The sequence below is a fragment of the Nesoenas mayeri genome, assembly GCF_963082525.1.
Source record: "Nesoenas mayeri genome assembly, chromosome: 15".
Classification (NCBI taxonomy): domain Eukaryota; kingdom Metazoa; phylum Chordata; class Aves; order Columbiformes; family Columbidae; genus Nesoenas; species Nesoenas mayeri.
Genome location: NC_137559.1, coordinates 385,638 through 402,044, shown reverse-complemented (window position 1 = coordinate 402,044; position 16,407 = coordinate 385,638). Strand labels below are relative to the sequence as shown.

Below are 16,407 nucleotides of genomic sequence, written 5' to 3'. Positions count from 1 at the left end.
AGGCGCCCCGGCACACCGCGGTACCCGCGCTCCCGGGGCGCCAGGCGCCCCTTCTGCCTTCGCCATCCACAGCCACAGCAACCAGAGCCCCGGCAGCACGGGCTCCCCCGGCTTGTTCTTCAGGCGTGAGGGTACGAGAGGAAGCGAGAGCTCAGAGTCATAAAGCTTTTTACAGTAAGATTAGAAACAAAAAAAGGAGCTTATTTTCCTTATTTGAAGAGCTCCTGCTTCATTTATTATGTTTTATAGTACCAGAATCCAGCACTAACCCAGAAAGAATCCTGATCACATTACAGGCTTCATTAGCAAATAATTTGTAATTCGATGACTATACTACAGCATTTTGATCATAGTTTTGCCAAAAATAAGCCATTTGTCCCTTATTCATTATTTGTATTTACAATGGCACCCAGAGACCCACTGAAGAAAAACTCCCTGAGGCTGGATGCACTGGAACCACAGACCAGAAAGCGTCCGCACTCCAGAGAGCTTCCAATCTACGCAAGTTTTGTAGATGTTTACGTTAACAAGGACGTTAAAGGCTTTTGTGCTTTGTAAGGTTCAGAATTATCACAGCAGATGCAAAATATTCAAAATAAATATTCCAACTTGGTGGCAAATTTCCCATATGTGCCTCTTCAGTCATCAAGTTGGACAAACGTCGTCACACCAGTTTTCATTTCCTCCGTGGGATAGACAGGAACCGATTGACTGAACAGCGCGGCAGCCAGGACTCTCCATTCCAGCAAACCCGGGGCCTTCAACGCTCCTCTCACAGCGATTTGGGGACGGTGCTTTTCACAAGTCACTGAATCTTCACCTTCAAATCAACTGCAGTGTTACAGGAGAGGTTTCCAGATCCTGACACACCACACAAATATAACCGCTAAGAGCTGAAAAATTATTAGAATTTAAGGTAATTTTTTAATGTGCTGTATAAGCTATAGCCACGAGTGTTACCTGTTGTTCTTTTTAAGAGAAAACAGTGGATAGCTAGAGGCAAAAACAATCTCTTAAACCTCCATTCACTGACACACATTATTGTGCAGGAAGGAAAAGGAATGACAGTAATAATTAACTGTAGGTGTCTGTGCTGAAGCTATGAACCTATGTGGAATATTTTTGTAGATGTTCCTCATGCTCGTCATCCCCACGCTGCTGTTGATAATGCTGGTACAGTTTGGACCCCCAGGCTCCCCCCATCCCTTCTGCTGCTGGAAAGTGTCCATTGGACATATTGAGTATAATGGAGGTCAAGGATTTAATGTAATTTTTGGCCAGTGTGAGAGTCTCTATTTTGGAAAGCTTATTCTCAGCTCTCACGTGCGGGATCACCTCCCGCAAGGCCTGGAACGCGTTGTTGAGCTTGTGCATTCTCTGCCTCTCCCGCTCGTTGCTTTCCAGCCGCCGCAGGCGCCTGTCCTGGCTGCTCCAGGGGCGCTGGGCCCTGGCTGCAGCGACCTGGCTGCTCTTACTGCCCCCGCTCCTCCTTTCTCTGTGCTGCAAACACTTCACCAGTTCTTTTCTCCTCAGTGCTGACTCCTCAGAAAACGCATCTTTGTCAACAGTACGCGTTTGCTTCTTCCCTTTGGCTTTAGTCTTCATGTTTCGGTAGATGCACTGGTATTAAGCACCAACATGCTGTAAAAACATGACAGCAATATCTTTAACCATTGCACACTGCACTGCTGAACAAGTGATCTGATGCAGGTTTGATATTTTTGTTTACTACTAGAAAACCTTAATGGCCTCTCTTAATTTAGTGGTGTTCCTTTTAGAAGTCGTGAACGTCATCAGTCAAGACGATCGGTGCAGACGAGCAGAGGAAAAGTCATTTTTTAGAGAACAGCAGAACCTTCAGCAGAAGGAAGAGGCTACGGAGGGAGCAGCGGCCAAGGGAAGGGGAGCACCGAAAGCAAGGCAGGGAATCACCTGCTGGCGTCCTCACCCCCGGCAAGGCGGGTGGAACAGACACCTCCCTGCTGCCGCATCAGCAGGCCTTAAACTGGAGAGATCTGTCCTCAGAAAATGGTCTCAAAACTGATCCAGTCTTCCTATGGGAAGAATGAGCCACAACTCAAAACAAATATCAGGAGGACAATGGTCATTTAGGTTTGGTAACACACTGCCTGTTTTTTTGATCTCACAGCCTTCTGTTTTCTCCCCATTTTAGTTAACATGAGTTAAACCCATACACCATCTCGTTGTGCATAGGCAGGCTTATGTGCAGGGTATTAGACAGGATCCCCAAGCTCTTACTCAAGAAGTCATTCCTCCTTGAACTCCTGGCAACTGCGTTTTGCAGGAGTTGGTTTTCACTGTATTTATGAGCAGTCCACTAGAGGGAAACACGACACACTAACTCGTGCAGGGGCTCAGAAACTCCCGGCCAGCAACCCATTGCCACAGCACATCTGCATTTTGGGCTGCTCCCCACTGCACACCCACAAAAGCATTTCCCTCTTCCAACAACAATCAGTGGTGGGGCTTAACTGCAGCTCCTGCCCCAGCTCAACAGCAGGAGGGCTGTATTTACTCTCCAGGTTATCCAAAGACACAGCAAGGTGTCAGCAAGGCAGAAGGCAGCACTAGATTTTTACCCTTCCCCAGCCCTGATCCGGTGCCAATGCAACCCCTGACAGCAGCCTCACAGCAACCCTGCTGCTAACACCAACAAGCAGTGTACGGAGGCTTTACCTCCAAAATGCTTCCTTCCACTTTCATCCAGTCATCTCTTCATAGAAAGGTTTGGTCTTAAAAAAATATATGTATATTTATGCTGGTTAGAGTTGGTGAGCCAATGGAAAAAAGAAGTAGCCACAGGTGCTGACTGTCCCAGTACAGAACACCGGGCGCAGGTGCGCAGCCCCGGGCGCGCTGCAGCACACAGCCCCTCCTCTCCTCTCTGCAGAGATGCCTTCGGCTGCTCGGCTGCACGTTCCCTGCCTGGGAGGGCGCCCGGGGAGGACACTGTGCCCCAGGGGACAGGGCTCACCAAGCAGTTTGGTTAGGATAGCACCAGCTGGGGAACACCAAAAGACAGCACCGAATAGCTTGTGTTGTGGGAGCCTAGAAATGCTGGAGACACACAAGTGTCTTAAACAAGAAAACAGGACTGAAGCCAAGCACTGGGTTTGTTTTGGACTCTTAACTCACTTAGCAGAAAAGGCACAACTGCAGGACAGAAAAGTAAAGGTGGGCACAAGGGAGACCAGTCAACTTCCCCGCTCCAGCGTAGTAAGTGCTGTTGGGGCCAGCAGAGAAATGAGCTGCTGCGGTTTGAAAGAGAAACAGCCTGCAGGACCTGGTGAAGAAGAGCTTCATGGGGGCGGCCAGCAGAGCAAGCTGGGCAAAAAGTCCAAGAAAAAGGAGCTTCAGCCAACTGTACGAGCAAAGTAGTCTTTAAAGCTGCAGGCTGGGGGAGGCAAATGGGATGACGTGTGATGAGAGGGTGCTTGGCTGGCAGAGGTTTGCTTTCGGACTGCTGCGCCCTGAGAAACAGCCTCATGGAGCCACAACCAGACTGCTAGGACTCCCGTGGGTGTGCAAGGAGGAGATGGAGAGGGGATCAGGAGCAACAGACTAGGTGGTCAAGAGAAACCGAAGTGAGAGAGTAGCCAAAAACTAACCATTTTTCCATCCTTTGCACCCACCCACCAGGAGTGCCATCCCTCCTCTGTGACTTACCGCAGCCACCAGCGGTGGAGAGCGTGCCCGGGGCCGAGGGGTGCCCGGGCAGAGACCTGCGGGAGTCCCGGGAACAGCGGGAGGGGCTGTGGCGCTTCCCGCCCCGCGCCGGGGTCGGTGCGCAGCGGACCCGCCTGGGACTGCGAAAAGCCGCCGGGCCGGGCGGCGCTGGCGGGAGCCCCGGGCGGCGCTGGCGGGAGCCCCGGGCGGCGCTGGCGGGAGCCCCGGGCGGCGCTGCCGCCGTGCCCGCACACCGGACGGTGCCCGCACACCGGACGGTCCCCGCAGGGGCGGCCCCGCGCCCGCAGGTGTCTGCGCCGCCGCGACACGTGTCCGTGGCGCTGGGGGCGGGCCCGGCGCCGTGCGGGCGGGGAAGCGCGGCCCCCGGTCCCGCAGCCCAGGGCCGGTCTCGCGTCCCCCGGGAGGGCGGGCGGTTCGGCGGCGCAGGAGCGGGCAGCGCGCTCAGCCAGCGCTGCGGCCGCCCGGCTGCGGAGCTGCGGGCACCAGAGCGGGGGCGCAGCCCGGAGCCGCGATGGCACCAGCGCCGCCGGGGTGTCCTCCAGCGCAGGAGGAACAAGTCTGTCCCAGCACCTCTGTGGAAAGCCCCCAGACAAAGCCCCTCCAGCCCTTGCAAGAAGGCTGCTCATGATACACATGGCAAGAGCTCAAATTCTTTGATAACAGGTTCTATGTAAGATGACCAGTTTAGTGCCATGGGATCTTTTACATCTGTTCTCAACAATCACCACCAGCTTGGTGAAATTTCAGCCCAGCAGTTACATTTTACCTGACGAAGTCATATGGGTATCAGTTTCTCATTCCCAGATCTCAAGGGCTGCCAGGACTCAAACAGCTGCGATATCACACAGGGGCTTCCACAAGAGTCTCCTCCAACCAGTGGCACCGCAGCGCCCACCGCTGGCACCGCGGCCCCGCGTCACCACGACCCCCACCGCCGGCACCGCGTCACCACAACACCCATCGCTGGCACCGCGGCCGGCATCAACACAACCCCCACCGCTGGCACCGCAGCTGGTGTCACCACAACCCTGGCAGCGCCAGGTTAAGAGGCAAACACCAGCAGGCCCCTCGTGCCCCGCAGAGCGAGGCTGAGCAGCCCCCATCCCACGGGAATACACACCTGGCAATCTTAGGTCCATCCAGTGCACACACTTTGGTTTAAAAAACAAAACACCACACAATAAAATCATCTTCTAGAAATAAATTCAAAGAATACTGAGAAAACATAGAATTAACCTGTCTTCTGAAGGGTACTTAGGAATTCTGAAACATTCATTCTTCCTACAGATGCTTAATTCTAAGATTAAAAGCAATATTCAGGTTTTTTAGAATGACACTGTTTGTATTTCAAGTACTGCTTCTCTGCCGACTGCACGCACACGTTACCTGACGTTCCCACCCGGTGGTATCAGGGGAAGTGAAAGGGGACTACGCTACCCAGTGCGGACTCCTGCTGGGACAGCCGCTCTGACACTAACACACCTCAGCACAGCTACACTGGGCCTGTCCATTGCTGGCATCTGTTTGAGAATGAACACACAGACAAAGAGATTATAAATATATAATTGTATTTTATTTTTAATATTAAATATTTTTAAATTACAAGCAGTTTCTTGAATCACACTATGCATGATAATCAATATACAGTAGAAATTACAATTTAAAAATGTACACAATTTAAAGACATTTTGACCTGAAATTTCATTAACTATGATATATTGCCATAAACCTCATACCTGTATTAAATTACAATAGGAAAACCTCATACCTACGATTTTGTTACATAGTTTCTCATTTACAAATAGAATTAAACAGTATATATACACACACATCAGTACCATTTATCAGTTAAGTTACACCTACATCTGTGCAAGTTCAAACAATTTCATAAACAAAACTAACTGTAAGTCAGATATTCAAGTTTCTGAAAAACAGGCTGCTGGTATTACAAATACTTATTTTCAATAAGTTTATATGATGTTTGACTCCCCTCTAGATTTTTTCCAGTCTTGTACCAAAATCATTAACACACAAGGATATTTCTGTATGACTTAAAGCTGAAGTGATTTTGTATACTCCATTCTTATTTAAGGCTATTTTTGTAAGGCTAATAGACTTGGATCCCACCTGTCACCAGCTCCAGCTGAAGCAGCCGCGTCACTAACCCCTGACAACGCCGACGCTCTAGCATAGCGCTCAACCAAGAAGGGAAAACAAAGGTCTTTCTACCAACCAGCTTCCTCGTGAAAAAGATGGAGTACGACACAAAAATCTGCTAAAAATACTGATAAAAAGAATGAGGCTTAAATGGTTTTCGTTAGTGCATCAACACGGATATGAGAAAACGTTTAATGCGCCCGTTTCCATGAGGCCGCGGTTTCCATGAACCGAGTTACGCAGGCACCGCGTCTGCGGCTCATCGGGGGCGCAGCTGCTCCCCCCCAGCTGCACCAGCTGCCTCAGCCGCTTCAGCGGCCACGGTGAGACCATGCCCCGCTGGTCAAATGTCAGGGTGTACTCCACCAGAGAAGGAACTAAAATGCAACCAGTCCTCATAATAAACCATTGAAAATAGATACATGTACTTCTAGAACAGAAACCATGCTTCAGTAGCTAGTGCAAGAAATTACATCTAGGTTAATGAATGATTTGTAACAAATCCCCTAATTATCATGTAACATGTTGGAATTACTGATTCATCTTCATTGTGCCACTGACTGCTAGGCAGGTATTTAAACAGTTAGTAGTTTATCAGATTTTTAACTAGAATTTTTTCCAAAAGACGCGTTATATTATTGCAATCCAGCCTAGTGGATTACTAGAATTAAAACTCACCGCTGAAGTGAGGTGAGCCAGCTCTAAATATCCCTTTCTCTCAGTCGTGCAGCCGAAAAGGACGTCACCTTGCTCAGCATCGCTCACACCCGACCGGCTGAGGAAACGCTCCTCTGGCCACCCCCGAGCAGCGAGTCCCCCTGGACAAAGCACCGAACCCCCACTTCCCATGGGGGGTTTTCCTTAAACCCCGGTAAAGAACAAAAGTCTTCTTTCCATCAAGCAAAGGAAACTCCTGATGTACAAGAGAAACATCCGATTTTACAGAATTATAAGAAACAAAATGTAGGACCAAATTGTAAAATTCTGCTTTTGACCCTGGACGATATTTTAAATCAACTGATTTAAAACTAATGCTGAACTCCAGGCCTGACCCAGTAATTTCTCACCACACGTCCTTCGCAGACCATTAAGGAGTCTGATTCTTACCATGGTGAGAATTAGAGAAGACAGATGCGATCTCCTGATCTCGCTGTATCAGAGAGTCTAACGTGGGAATGACAGAACTTCTGAGCAATAGTTTGTGTACAAAGTGTCCCTATTTTAAAACGGCCTCCTTGGACCCCCTACAGCACCCGCTGTAACCCCCGCGGCTTCGCCTCCTAAACCCCGTTCTGGGAAAGGTCCATGAAGCTCCAGTTCCTCACTTCACAGTGAAAACGGTTCTGACTACGAACCCGAGTGCCTCACCAACAGTTCCCAACGATACATGGGCAACTTCAAATAACTTCATCACTAAATCATTCCCTTTTGATCGGTACATAAACCACTCTGGTTAACGGCCAAAGAATGATGGGGAAAAAGCAATTAACGTATTCCTGTAATTTTAAAACATACTTTAAAAAATCCAAACGCATTTAGAGTGGCACAGGAACAAACTTTACACATCTGAAAATACCTAGTCCTGCCATACTGGACATGATGAAAATTCTGACTGGATGTGAACACAGAGCACTTGGACCACTATTACACTGAAGCCCTGCCAAAATAGCCACTAAATTACAAATTATTTTGTATTTTAGTACACTCGAGCCAGGGAAACTGCTGCTGCCCGCGTTTCCCACAGACCCGCAGCTGCACGCATGGTGGACTAGGACGGACAAACCCAAGCACGTCGTATTCTCTTCCCTACAGACAGAGCTAACTGTGCCATCGCACCTTTGGGTCAGCGTGCATTTCCAGATGTACCACGGAGCCTCGCAGGCATCTCAAAACAGGCATGGCCTTACAAAGGGTGCAAAATTGGGCATTAACCGTTGATCTAATTCTTGATGGTCACGACACAGAGAGGTAGATTCACCGCAGGCCTCCGGACGGCAGCCCCAGCGTGCAGAGCAGGGAGCCTCGACACGCACCGAACGCGCAGCGGGAGGCCCAGCGTGCCCAGACCCAGGCTGCCGGGATTACTCCTGTGTAGGATTCATAAACGCCACAGTTTCGTACAGCCCATTTTTCCTCTTCTCTCTTCAAGGCAGAAATTGTAATAAAAACTGGAAGGCCCTTAATTATGATATAGTCAGATGCTACTACAGTTTAAGCAGTCAGTAGGATCATATTCAGGAATTAACAGGAATTATCTCTTTCATCTAAAAATTCCAGAGTATATCATATATTCTTTTCCAGTTTCCTATAAAACATGAACACTAACGATCAATCTATAATCATTATCATATAGAAATGGTACTGAATAGAAGATTTCAGCAAGTCTAGTGTAACACTCAGAAGTTATGTACATTTTACAAGTACCGTGCATAGCAAAGGCTACAAAAAGGACAAACTGAACTGGATACCTGGGCCAATCCAACTTGTCTTATTTTCTTTGAAAGATTTAAGATCTTGATTCTGTACATCATCAGGAAATAAAGGAAGAATAATCCATAGTGCAATTGTAATAAGCAAAGTAATATGTAGTGATATCTTTTTGAATAAATATGGCTCACTACTGCTCAACTATCATCCGTACAGCTTCAGCAACACAGCCACCTGTTGCACAGGACAGTTGTACACAATTCTACAGCAGGTGGACGTTCAAATAAGTAACGAACTACATGGAAAAATATAAAAAGAATATCATACAATCTCATACACAAACCAGACTGTAGTGTAATTGCTTTACTTGTTTCTTAAGTTATCTGAAAAATACTTCAAGTACTTGAAAACAGCGGCGAATCATCTTTCAATGAAAAGCAAAATTGCACTGATTTAAAAATACATTACAAAGTTAAATACACATTCAAATTAATGTCCTGATTAAACATTGCTTTCAGTGTTTACTTGCACTCCTTGGTACTTCTCGATTACCTGTGTTACTCCAGCAGGATCCAGAGTTTAGACAGAGAGGTTTCAGACACATCTGTGTGTGTTACGTATGCAGTCCGAGAAGTTTTAATTAATTTAATCTTTTTCTCCATCTTCACTGCTTCCTGTTGGTAGAGGAAAGGTCACAAGGCTCAGTGAGATGCTTCTGCACAACCCCCGTCTTGTAAAGCTCCTCCTGCCCCTGGCGCTCTGCCCTTCAGCGCCTGCCCGCTCTGCCTCATCGGCCCCAGCGCTTCCGCCCACTGCCAACACCGGCACCTGTACGGACACCTGCCGAACCCCACACCTCACGGCACTTCTCGGGGCACCTGCCGAACCCCACACCCCACGGCACTTCTCGGGGCTCCTGCTGAACCCCACACCTCACGGCACTTCTCGGGGCTCCTGCTGAACCCCACACCTCACGGCACTTCTCGGGGCTCCTGCTGAACCCCACACCTCACGGCACTTCTCGGGGCACCTGCCGAACCCCACACCTCACGGCACTTCTCGGGGCACCTGAGGCAATGCGGCATCCCCAGCACCACCTCTCTTATCTCTAAGTTACCGAGCAGCAAACATTATCTAATCAATAGGCACAACGCGAGAACAATGGAACCCTATAAATAAACACTGATTGTATTTTTATAGACACTCACCATTAGCAAGGCTCAGTGATCAGTAAAATTTTCAATAATGCAACATTTAATCAAGATTAAAAATATATCTAACTGATTCAAGTTCGCTTATTTTTGCTTTTCTTAACCCTCAAAATGTATCAAAGCAGGTTTCTGTTAATAAGCAATGCTAGGACTCAATATGCTATGAATTCTCCTAAAAGAAACCGTCAGCTCACGGCTCTAGGAAACATGCTGCAGTTCTTAAGAGAATGTTGGGACTGCGCTTTCTGGAAGGCAATATGAACGGAAACTGAACTGGAAAATCAGCTCATGATCCCAGTAACCTCACCCTGTGCAACGAGAAGAAACTTGCGGCTTACGAGAGCGCAATAATGACAGTTATTCAACTGCCACAGCGTGGCAGCTAAACAGAAGTGCAGTGCCTACGGACTGCACAGATCTCATTTCTAGGAATGTAGTGCTGGGTCTTTTTGAAGAGGGAAATCGTGAGCTGCTCCTCTGAGTGTTCTGTTGAATACTCAATTGCAAGTTTGATAGCACTGAAAATACATTCCTATTTAATATAGAACAATATTTGCCATATTTATTGCTTATATCTCTGCATAAAGTTTTTAATTTGTAGTTTAAAATGATTATTATTAGTTCTAAGTCACTTACCTCCCTGTTCCATATCTGAATCTGTGAGGTGCGTAAGAGAGAAGCTTGCCATGTTTGCAGGAGAGATGGAGAACCTGGAGTACGGGGACGGGTGCGACCAGCTCTGCTCCAGCGCCCGGGAGGGCGGCGGCGGAGAGAAGTACTTTGACTGAAGAGCTGGTTTAGAGCTGATGAGATTATTAGCTGCCTTCGACAGGAAGGATGGCTCTGGAGAAGAGAAGTCATCGTCCCATTCGAACCCCCCACCTTTGGAAGAGAAAAAGAAAAAACCCAACAAATTACAGAAATGTAAAGTCTACGTGACTTTTTACTCTGTGAGTTTTAATAGCAAGGCCCTGGAAGGCTGAATTAACCCAAAATGAAACGTGTAGCTTTTCTGCTCTGGCCCCGGGGCTCACCAAGGTTTGTCACTCTGAAGGTACGGGTGACGCCGACACCTCGCCAGCCGCGCGGCTCCGCCTCCGCGGCCCCCGGCGCCGGCCCGCGCTCAGGACGCCAAACTGAAGCCGACACGGTACAGAGCACTGACAAATGCCGTATCATTTCAATGGCAATTAAGAACTATGCAGAGAGCAGTCTCAGCCCCCGCTGTGTGTAAACGCATTCAAGTACCTTCTTCATCTGTGGAGCTTTCTGAGTTGGTGAACCTGTTTAAGTAACTGAAGCCGGCAGCGGGGACGGGAGCGCCGCGAGAGCCTTCGCCGTTCACGTCCGCCGCGCGCTGCCCCAGCTCCTGCGTCGGCATTTCCTACGGCAAACAAATAACCCAGTTACCTCTGGCACACACACCGCACCTGTGCCCATGGACGCAACCACGGGATACGCTCCCCACCAGATGGAAATGCATGATCTTTAAACGCTTGAGTTATTACCACACAACAAAACTTTGAGTTCTAGATGAACTGCATGCACTAACTTCTACTTCTAAAGAAAGTGGTATCAAGTCAATGCTAAAATCCATGCAGGAAACTACTATTTAAACATTATTTACAATAGAAGAAGTTTCATATTTCTAGGAACAAAGCTAAAACATCTTCCAATTGGGAACAGTTTCCTTATCAGTGTGACACAGGCAGGTTTTTGTACTTAATGAAGCCTTATCCCATCTCCCAGCATTTTCGAAGGTTTTTTTACTCCTTAATCACGCCTCAGGACGAGGCGGCAGACTGTGTATGAGCAGTACTGTTTGAAGCAGCCCTTTATCAAGACTGTGTATGAGCGGTACTGTTTGAAGCAGCCCTTCATCAGCGACTGTGACGATAAGGGTTCAACAACTAAGAGCAGTTCAAACACAGCTATTTTTCCTTCCCCTCTGACAAAAGGATCACTATTCTATAGACTGCCTGCACACAAGTATAGCACCCGTTTTCTATTCCAAAGCACAATTATCTCCAATATTTATGTGCGTCATCATAAGCAACACTTCCAAAGCTTGACAATGTGACTGTTCTTTCAAACTCACTATACTAGTTTAGGTGCCATAATGTTAAAATAGAAATCCCCTCTGTATCACGTTACACAAGTTACAAATTGATAAAGCAGATAGAGAAACAAAGGTAACCTTGAATTCATACGCAGACCAGTGCTGCATCGAACCTCAGTCACACTGGATTAGTAACAAGAAGTATTACCATCTAAATACTGTTCTCATCTTCGATAAAGGTTTAAGGTAAATTTACCTTAATGTCAACTAACCTTGGGTTTTCTGCACACCCCCACCCCCCTTTTCTTTTGTAAAGGCATTTGAAATCAAACCCAAAGTTCTCTAACTCATTAAACAGAAACTCTTCAGTAAAGTTACATCAACATTCTGGTAAAATAAATGCATCAAATCCGGTCCATAATGCTGCTGTCTCACACATTAATCACACACAGCGTGTAAACGCCGCGTTGCGTTCGGCACATGCCGTCAGGGCTCCAAAAGGACGTGGCCACCAGCCCTGCCCAAGCAAAGCCCGTCACCCGGATCAGTGCCGACACGCACCCGCGCCCCCGGCCCCGAGAAACACCGCACGCCAAACAGGGCTGAGCCTGCCAACACGAGTCTTGTAACCGTGGGCCCGCAAACATTAAGCTATTCTACCACATCTTGTTGCAGAAGTCCAAACCAACACAAACTTTACTTCATAATTAAAATAAAAGATACCTGATCAAACAAATAGACTGTCACATCATCAAAGAACGTCACAGCCTTTTTCTCATTTTTCCAGTGCTGACGTTGCCTTTCATTAAGAGGTTTTGGAAGTTTCAACAAGCTTCTCAGATGTTTCCCATCATCCTTGTCGCTAAGTATCTCGGGTACTTGGTGAACAGCCTCATCTTCGCTGTCAGAACTCAGACTATGCACATGGAAAGTCCTCATGTCATCCTCAGAGTCGCTGTTCTCATCTTCCTCATCCGCATCATCGCCATCTTCGAGATCAAGCATTCCAGAAACATCGAGTTTGCCGAGGTACTTTCCTTCAATATCTGGCTCTTTCAGCTTCTGTCCCTCGATGTGATAGAAGGACTTCTCGCTGTTGCTCAGGTCTAGAGGACTCTGTATGTTATGCACAGCCTTTAAGTCTCTGTGCAAAAGAAGCTCTGAAGTGTTAGTGCCAACACAAGAGACGGTTTTATGGGAAGCCTCAGATACTTTTACTTCATCCCTTAGGTTATGTTCCATTGATACGTCCAGGGAACGCAGAGTCGCCTCGGCCCACTGCCCAGCACAGCCCCGCGCCCCCGCACCCGCCTCCTGCGGCTCCGAGTGGTGAGTGAGTTCTGGCTCTGCAGTGGGGTTATTGATCTCCTGGCAATTCCTCACATCACACTTTCGCTGTCTGTCTCCAGAACCGCAATCCTCCTCAGCATTATCCTCTCCTCTGTTTGAAGGGACAACACACACAGCCTCTCCTGACAGATTCACAGTCTCTTCTGGTTTTTTATCTGGCTCAGAATCGTTATCAGAGAAATAGGCAGAGTCTCTATACGAGTTCTGATTTCCACCTAAAAAAACCTTCGGGGTTATTTCAAAATTGCTGTTCACAGCATCCAAACCAGCTGCTGCTTCTGAGACGATGATGACTGGATGGGAAGGCAAAGCAGCGCGGCTGCTCTCGCTGAGGGCGCAGAGAGCAGCATCCGCGCCAGCGGCGTCCTCCGCAGCCACGTGGGAAGTCCACTCTGGAGACTCCAGGTTCTCGGTTTCATAGCCGCTGTCAGCAGGTTTATCAGGTGGCAAAAGCTTCTGAGGACTCTGAGCCTGTAAAGATTCTAAAACCTCATTCACATCTAAAGAATCCAAGGAATCTGGCGTCTGTAGGGCTTGTTCCGCGGTCTGCGCAGGAGGCGGGCTGTCCTCCAGAAGACTGTCCTGACTGGTACAGTCTGAAGCAGTAACAGAAATTAAGGTCACCTCTTCAGGGACATCCTTACAGTTCTCAAAATTATCTGGTATTTCTTGGTTTTCCTCCAGTAAACATTCACCATTTTTTAATGTGGGAGACTTCTCTTGCAAGTTTCTTTTTGTATCTTCCTGCTCAGTACGTTTTTCTCTACTGAAAGCTTCCTCATCAGGCCTGACAAGCATTCCCAGCTTCATCTGTGCATCACACTCATCTGTTTCGACAGCAACACTGTAATACGGATTGTTTCCACCGTTATTGTTCTGGGCATTACTGGATAGCTCTTCTTGACAGAGGACACCAGCGTTACAGGACACGACCGTGCTGACTTCCACGTCTACAAGCTTTCCGTCGTCCTCCAAACGAGGAGGACGCGCCCGTTGCCCAGAGGACTCTGGCGCTGCGGAGGGAGCGGGGAACGCCTGCGTCCCCGCGGCGCTCCGGCTGCTCAGCTCCTCAGTCACTGCCACGGGGTTACAATTTTCATCCTTCATTCTTCCACGGCTTCCGTGGATCAGAGACAAGACCTGTGCGTTTCCAGCGAACACGGGCTCGGGCTCCACAGAGCTTCTGTTTGAGGTTTCTAATATACTTTTTAGAACATAATCTGTTTTCTTCCCCAAATCACCACTGGTTTTGTTAGACAATAACCCTGTTAACAAGTTTTTCTCTTGAAGAAATAAGAAGTTATCAGAAAGTTCTTCTAAGGTTACCAAGTCAGACTGGTTAGAGAGATTTTCACATGCAGAAACTCTCTCATTCTCAGAAGCATGACTAGAATGCTCCTTCTCAGAAAGGTCTGCGGCCTTCCTAGCATCTGTGTTTGAGTTTACAGCAACTGGTTTGAAGTCTTTAGGAACATCACTTGCTTCAGCAAAACCAAGTATTTTTCTGTTTGTCAGTTCTTCTGATCTGTCAATGTCATTAAAGATGTTCTGGAAAGGACTGTCTGGACTCCCAGCGGCAGGCAGAAAATCCTCTTTAGGATCTGCATTGTAGTGGAAGAAGTCCCCGTCAGTGCTGGATTCTTCAACATCAAGATCCCTGAGAACCGTGAAATGAGAACTTTTTTCTTGTACAGCGTCTTGATGATCAACCTCGGTAGTCAGTACAACTGACTGGTTATCAAAGCTCATGCTGCAGCCGCTTCCTTTTTCCTCCAACTGGATGTAGTAGTCGTTTCCAACAGACAGCTTGTGCGCGTCGAACACGGGCAGCACCCCGGGGACAGCCAGGGACGCCTCCTGCCCGCTGCCGTCCTGCGCTCCCGGCCCCTGCTCCGAAAGGGACCTCTCAAAAACCTCCACTGGGAAGAAAATACTTGTGTAAGTCATCGCTTCATCAGGGTTCACGTGGCCACATTCGTCAAAATGATCATGCTTAGCTGCCTCCCAGATGTACTCGAAGCTGAGACCCTGGCTTGTTTCTGTTACAGTAAGGACTTCCTCCATCTCCTGGCCGAGCCTGTCTCCTGTGAAGTGATCCAAGATTGGAAACGCAGAATTGCTTGTTTCTCTGTTTGAGGTGTTTGGTTTAAGAGCATTCCACTGCTGTTCAAAATCGATCTCCGAGTCCCTTTGGCTCTGCATGCGGAGGTAAGTTAGAAGCCTATGCACTTCTTCCGCTGTCGGTCTCTTTTCTGGAGGCAGCCAGCAGAACTGCAGAACTTCATACCTACGGAAGTAAGAACCACGATTCAGTAGGTTTCACACTGAAAAGGAATTTATAAAATTCAGATATCTAACAGGCTAAGGAGTAACAATATCACTGGAAGGAATTTCTATCTGTAGCAACTCCTTTTTATCTAGGCTTTCTTTGCCATATAGCAATTCAGGTTCCATATAGCAATTTCAAACTTATTTGGCAGCTTTAAGAACAAATAAAAGCATTTAACACTTACCATCTGTCAGCGTACGGCTGCTCCAGACGCGGCTTGAGGAGCTTAACCTGCCTGTCCCTGACGACGCGGGCCAGGACCGCGCGGTCCGAGAGCTGCGCGTAGGGCTGCGCCGCCTCCTCGAACAGCTCCCACAGCGTCACCCCCAGGGCCCTGCAGAATGGCAGCGCAGCGCTCAGCGTCCCGCCGGCCGCGGCACGGCCGGGCAGGTCGGGGTTGTGCAAAGCATAATTTGCAAGAAGAAACAAATATCACCCTCCTACTGGCTCAATAACTTCAGAACCTGTTAACTCATTTCATTTTATAGAACACTAGAAGCCTCAAGAATGAAGTTGCTTGAAGGCAATGAAGGAGACAACACCAGTGAAGGCAACAAAATACAAGAGGCCTCAAACAATTCACCTATGGAAGAACCCCCCACACATTAAGAAAGTAGAACATGCCTGTTTAGAGAAGCAAGACGAATAACCCCTATGGCTAGTCCAACACTAGCATCTACTGCACGTCTGCTGAAACAGAAGAGCAGCGCATCAGGCCTATATTCGACTTAACTGTAAATATTTTTTACTCCATTGTGTAACATTTGAAAATATGTTCGAGAATCTCTCATTGAAGTTATTCTAAAGGCTACTACGTACCATATGTTACTGTATTTATTTTGCTCTGCTGATAACAGTCTGTCTTGAAAACTTGTGATTAACTCGGGTGCAGTCCATCGCAGAGGAACAAGCTTCTTCTCATCTGTTTCAATATAGTCTTCCTAAATGATTAAACACACAAAACGACTGAAAAAGCCTGAACAAACATTGATCGACTTCCAGAAGGTGACGGTCCTTCATCCGGCTTCATGTGATCCTCATGCACACAACGAGAATTCAAACGCAGCCGGTTTGCGCGGGCAGCGCAGGACACTGCGACAGGAGAGGCGGCCGCGGCGCAGCCGAGGAGCCAAACGCCACCTGCTGCTCGGCTGTACTCCACAAAC

The 16,407-nt window shown here is 48.0% G+C and overlaps 2 protein-coding genes across 3 annotated transcripts in view; both read right to left on the bottom strand.

Moving 5' to 3' along the window:
• Positions 1–274: 274 nt before the first annotated feature.
• On the bottom strand, positions 275–5,185 carry BHLHA15 (basic helix-loop-helix family member a15). The gene is made up of 2 exons (XM_080353863.1): positions 5,095–5,185; positions 275–1,641 (listed from the first exon to the last, which is right to left on the bottom strand). Exon 2 carries the CDS (start codon positions 1,603–1,605, stop codon positions 1,108–1,110), a length of 498 nt encoding a protein of 165 aa, XP_080209989.1. The 5' UTR covers positions 1,606–1,641; positions 5,095–5,185; the 3' UTR covers positions 275–1,107.
• The window catches only part of LMTK2 (lemur tyrosine kinase 2), a 37,665-nt gene continuing 26,119 nt past the window's right edge, over positions 4,862–16,407 (bottom strand). The window contains exons 9-15 of one of the 2 annotated variants that reach the window (XR_013922868.1): positions 16,061–16,182; positions 15,426–15,575; positions 12,286–15,199; positions 10,752–10,887; positions 10,140–10,385; positions 8,845–8,966; positions 4,862–5,228 (exon numbers count right to left, since the gene is read on the bottom strand). Coding sequence is in view for 1 of the 2 variants with exons in the window: in XM_080353862.1 (XP_080209988.1) it covers positions 8,938–8,966; positions 10,140–10,385; positions 10,752–10,887; positions 12,286–15,199; positions 15,426–15,575; positions 16,061–16,182 (3,597 nt within the window). In the remaining variant the exon portion in view is untranslated. Of the gene's footprint in view, positions 5,229–5,322; positions 8,967–10,139; positions 10,386–10,751; positions 10,888–12,285; positions 15,200–15,425; positions 15,576–16,060; positions 16,183–16,407 lie in introns of those variants that run through there. The other variant, XM_080353862.1, reaches the window with a different exon arrangement.

Excerpts from the sequence above, each read along its gene's own strand:
- BHLHA15 (XM_080353863.1), bottom strand. The coding sequence starts at position 1,605 with ATGAAGACTAAAGCCAAAGGGAAGAAGCAAACGCGTACTGTTGACAAA.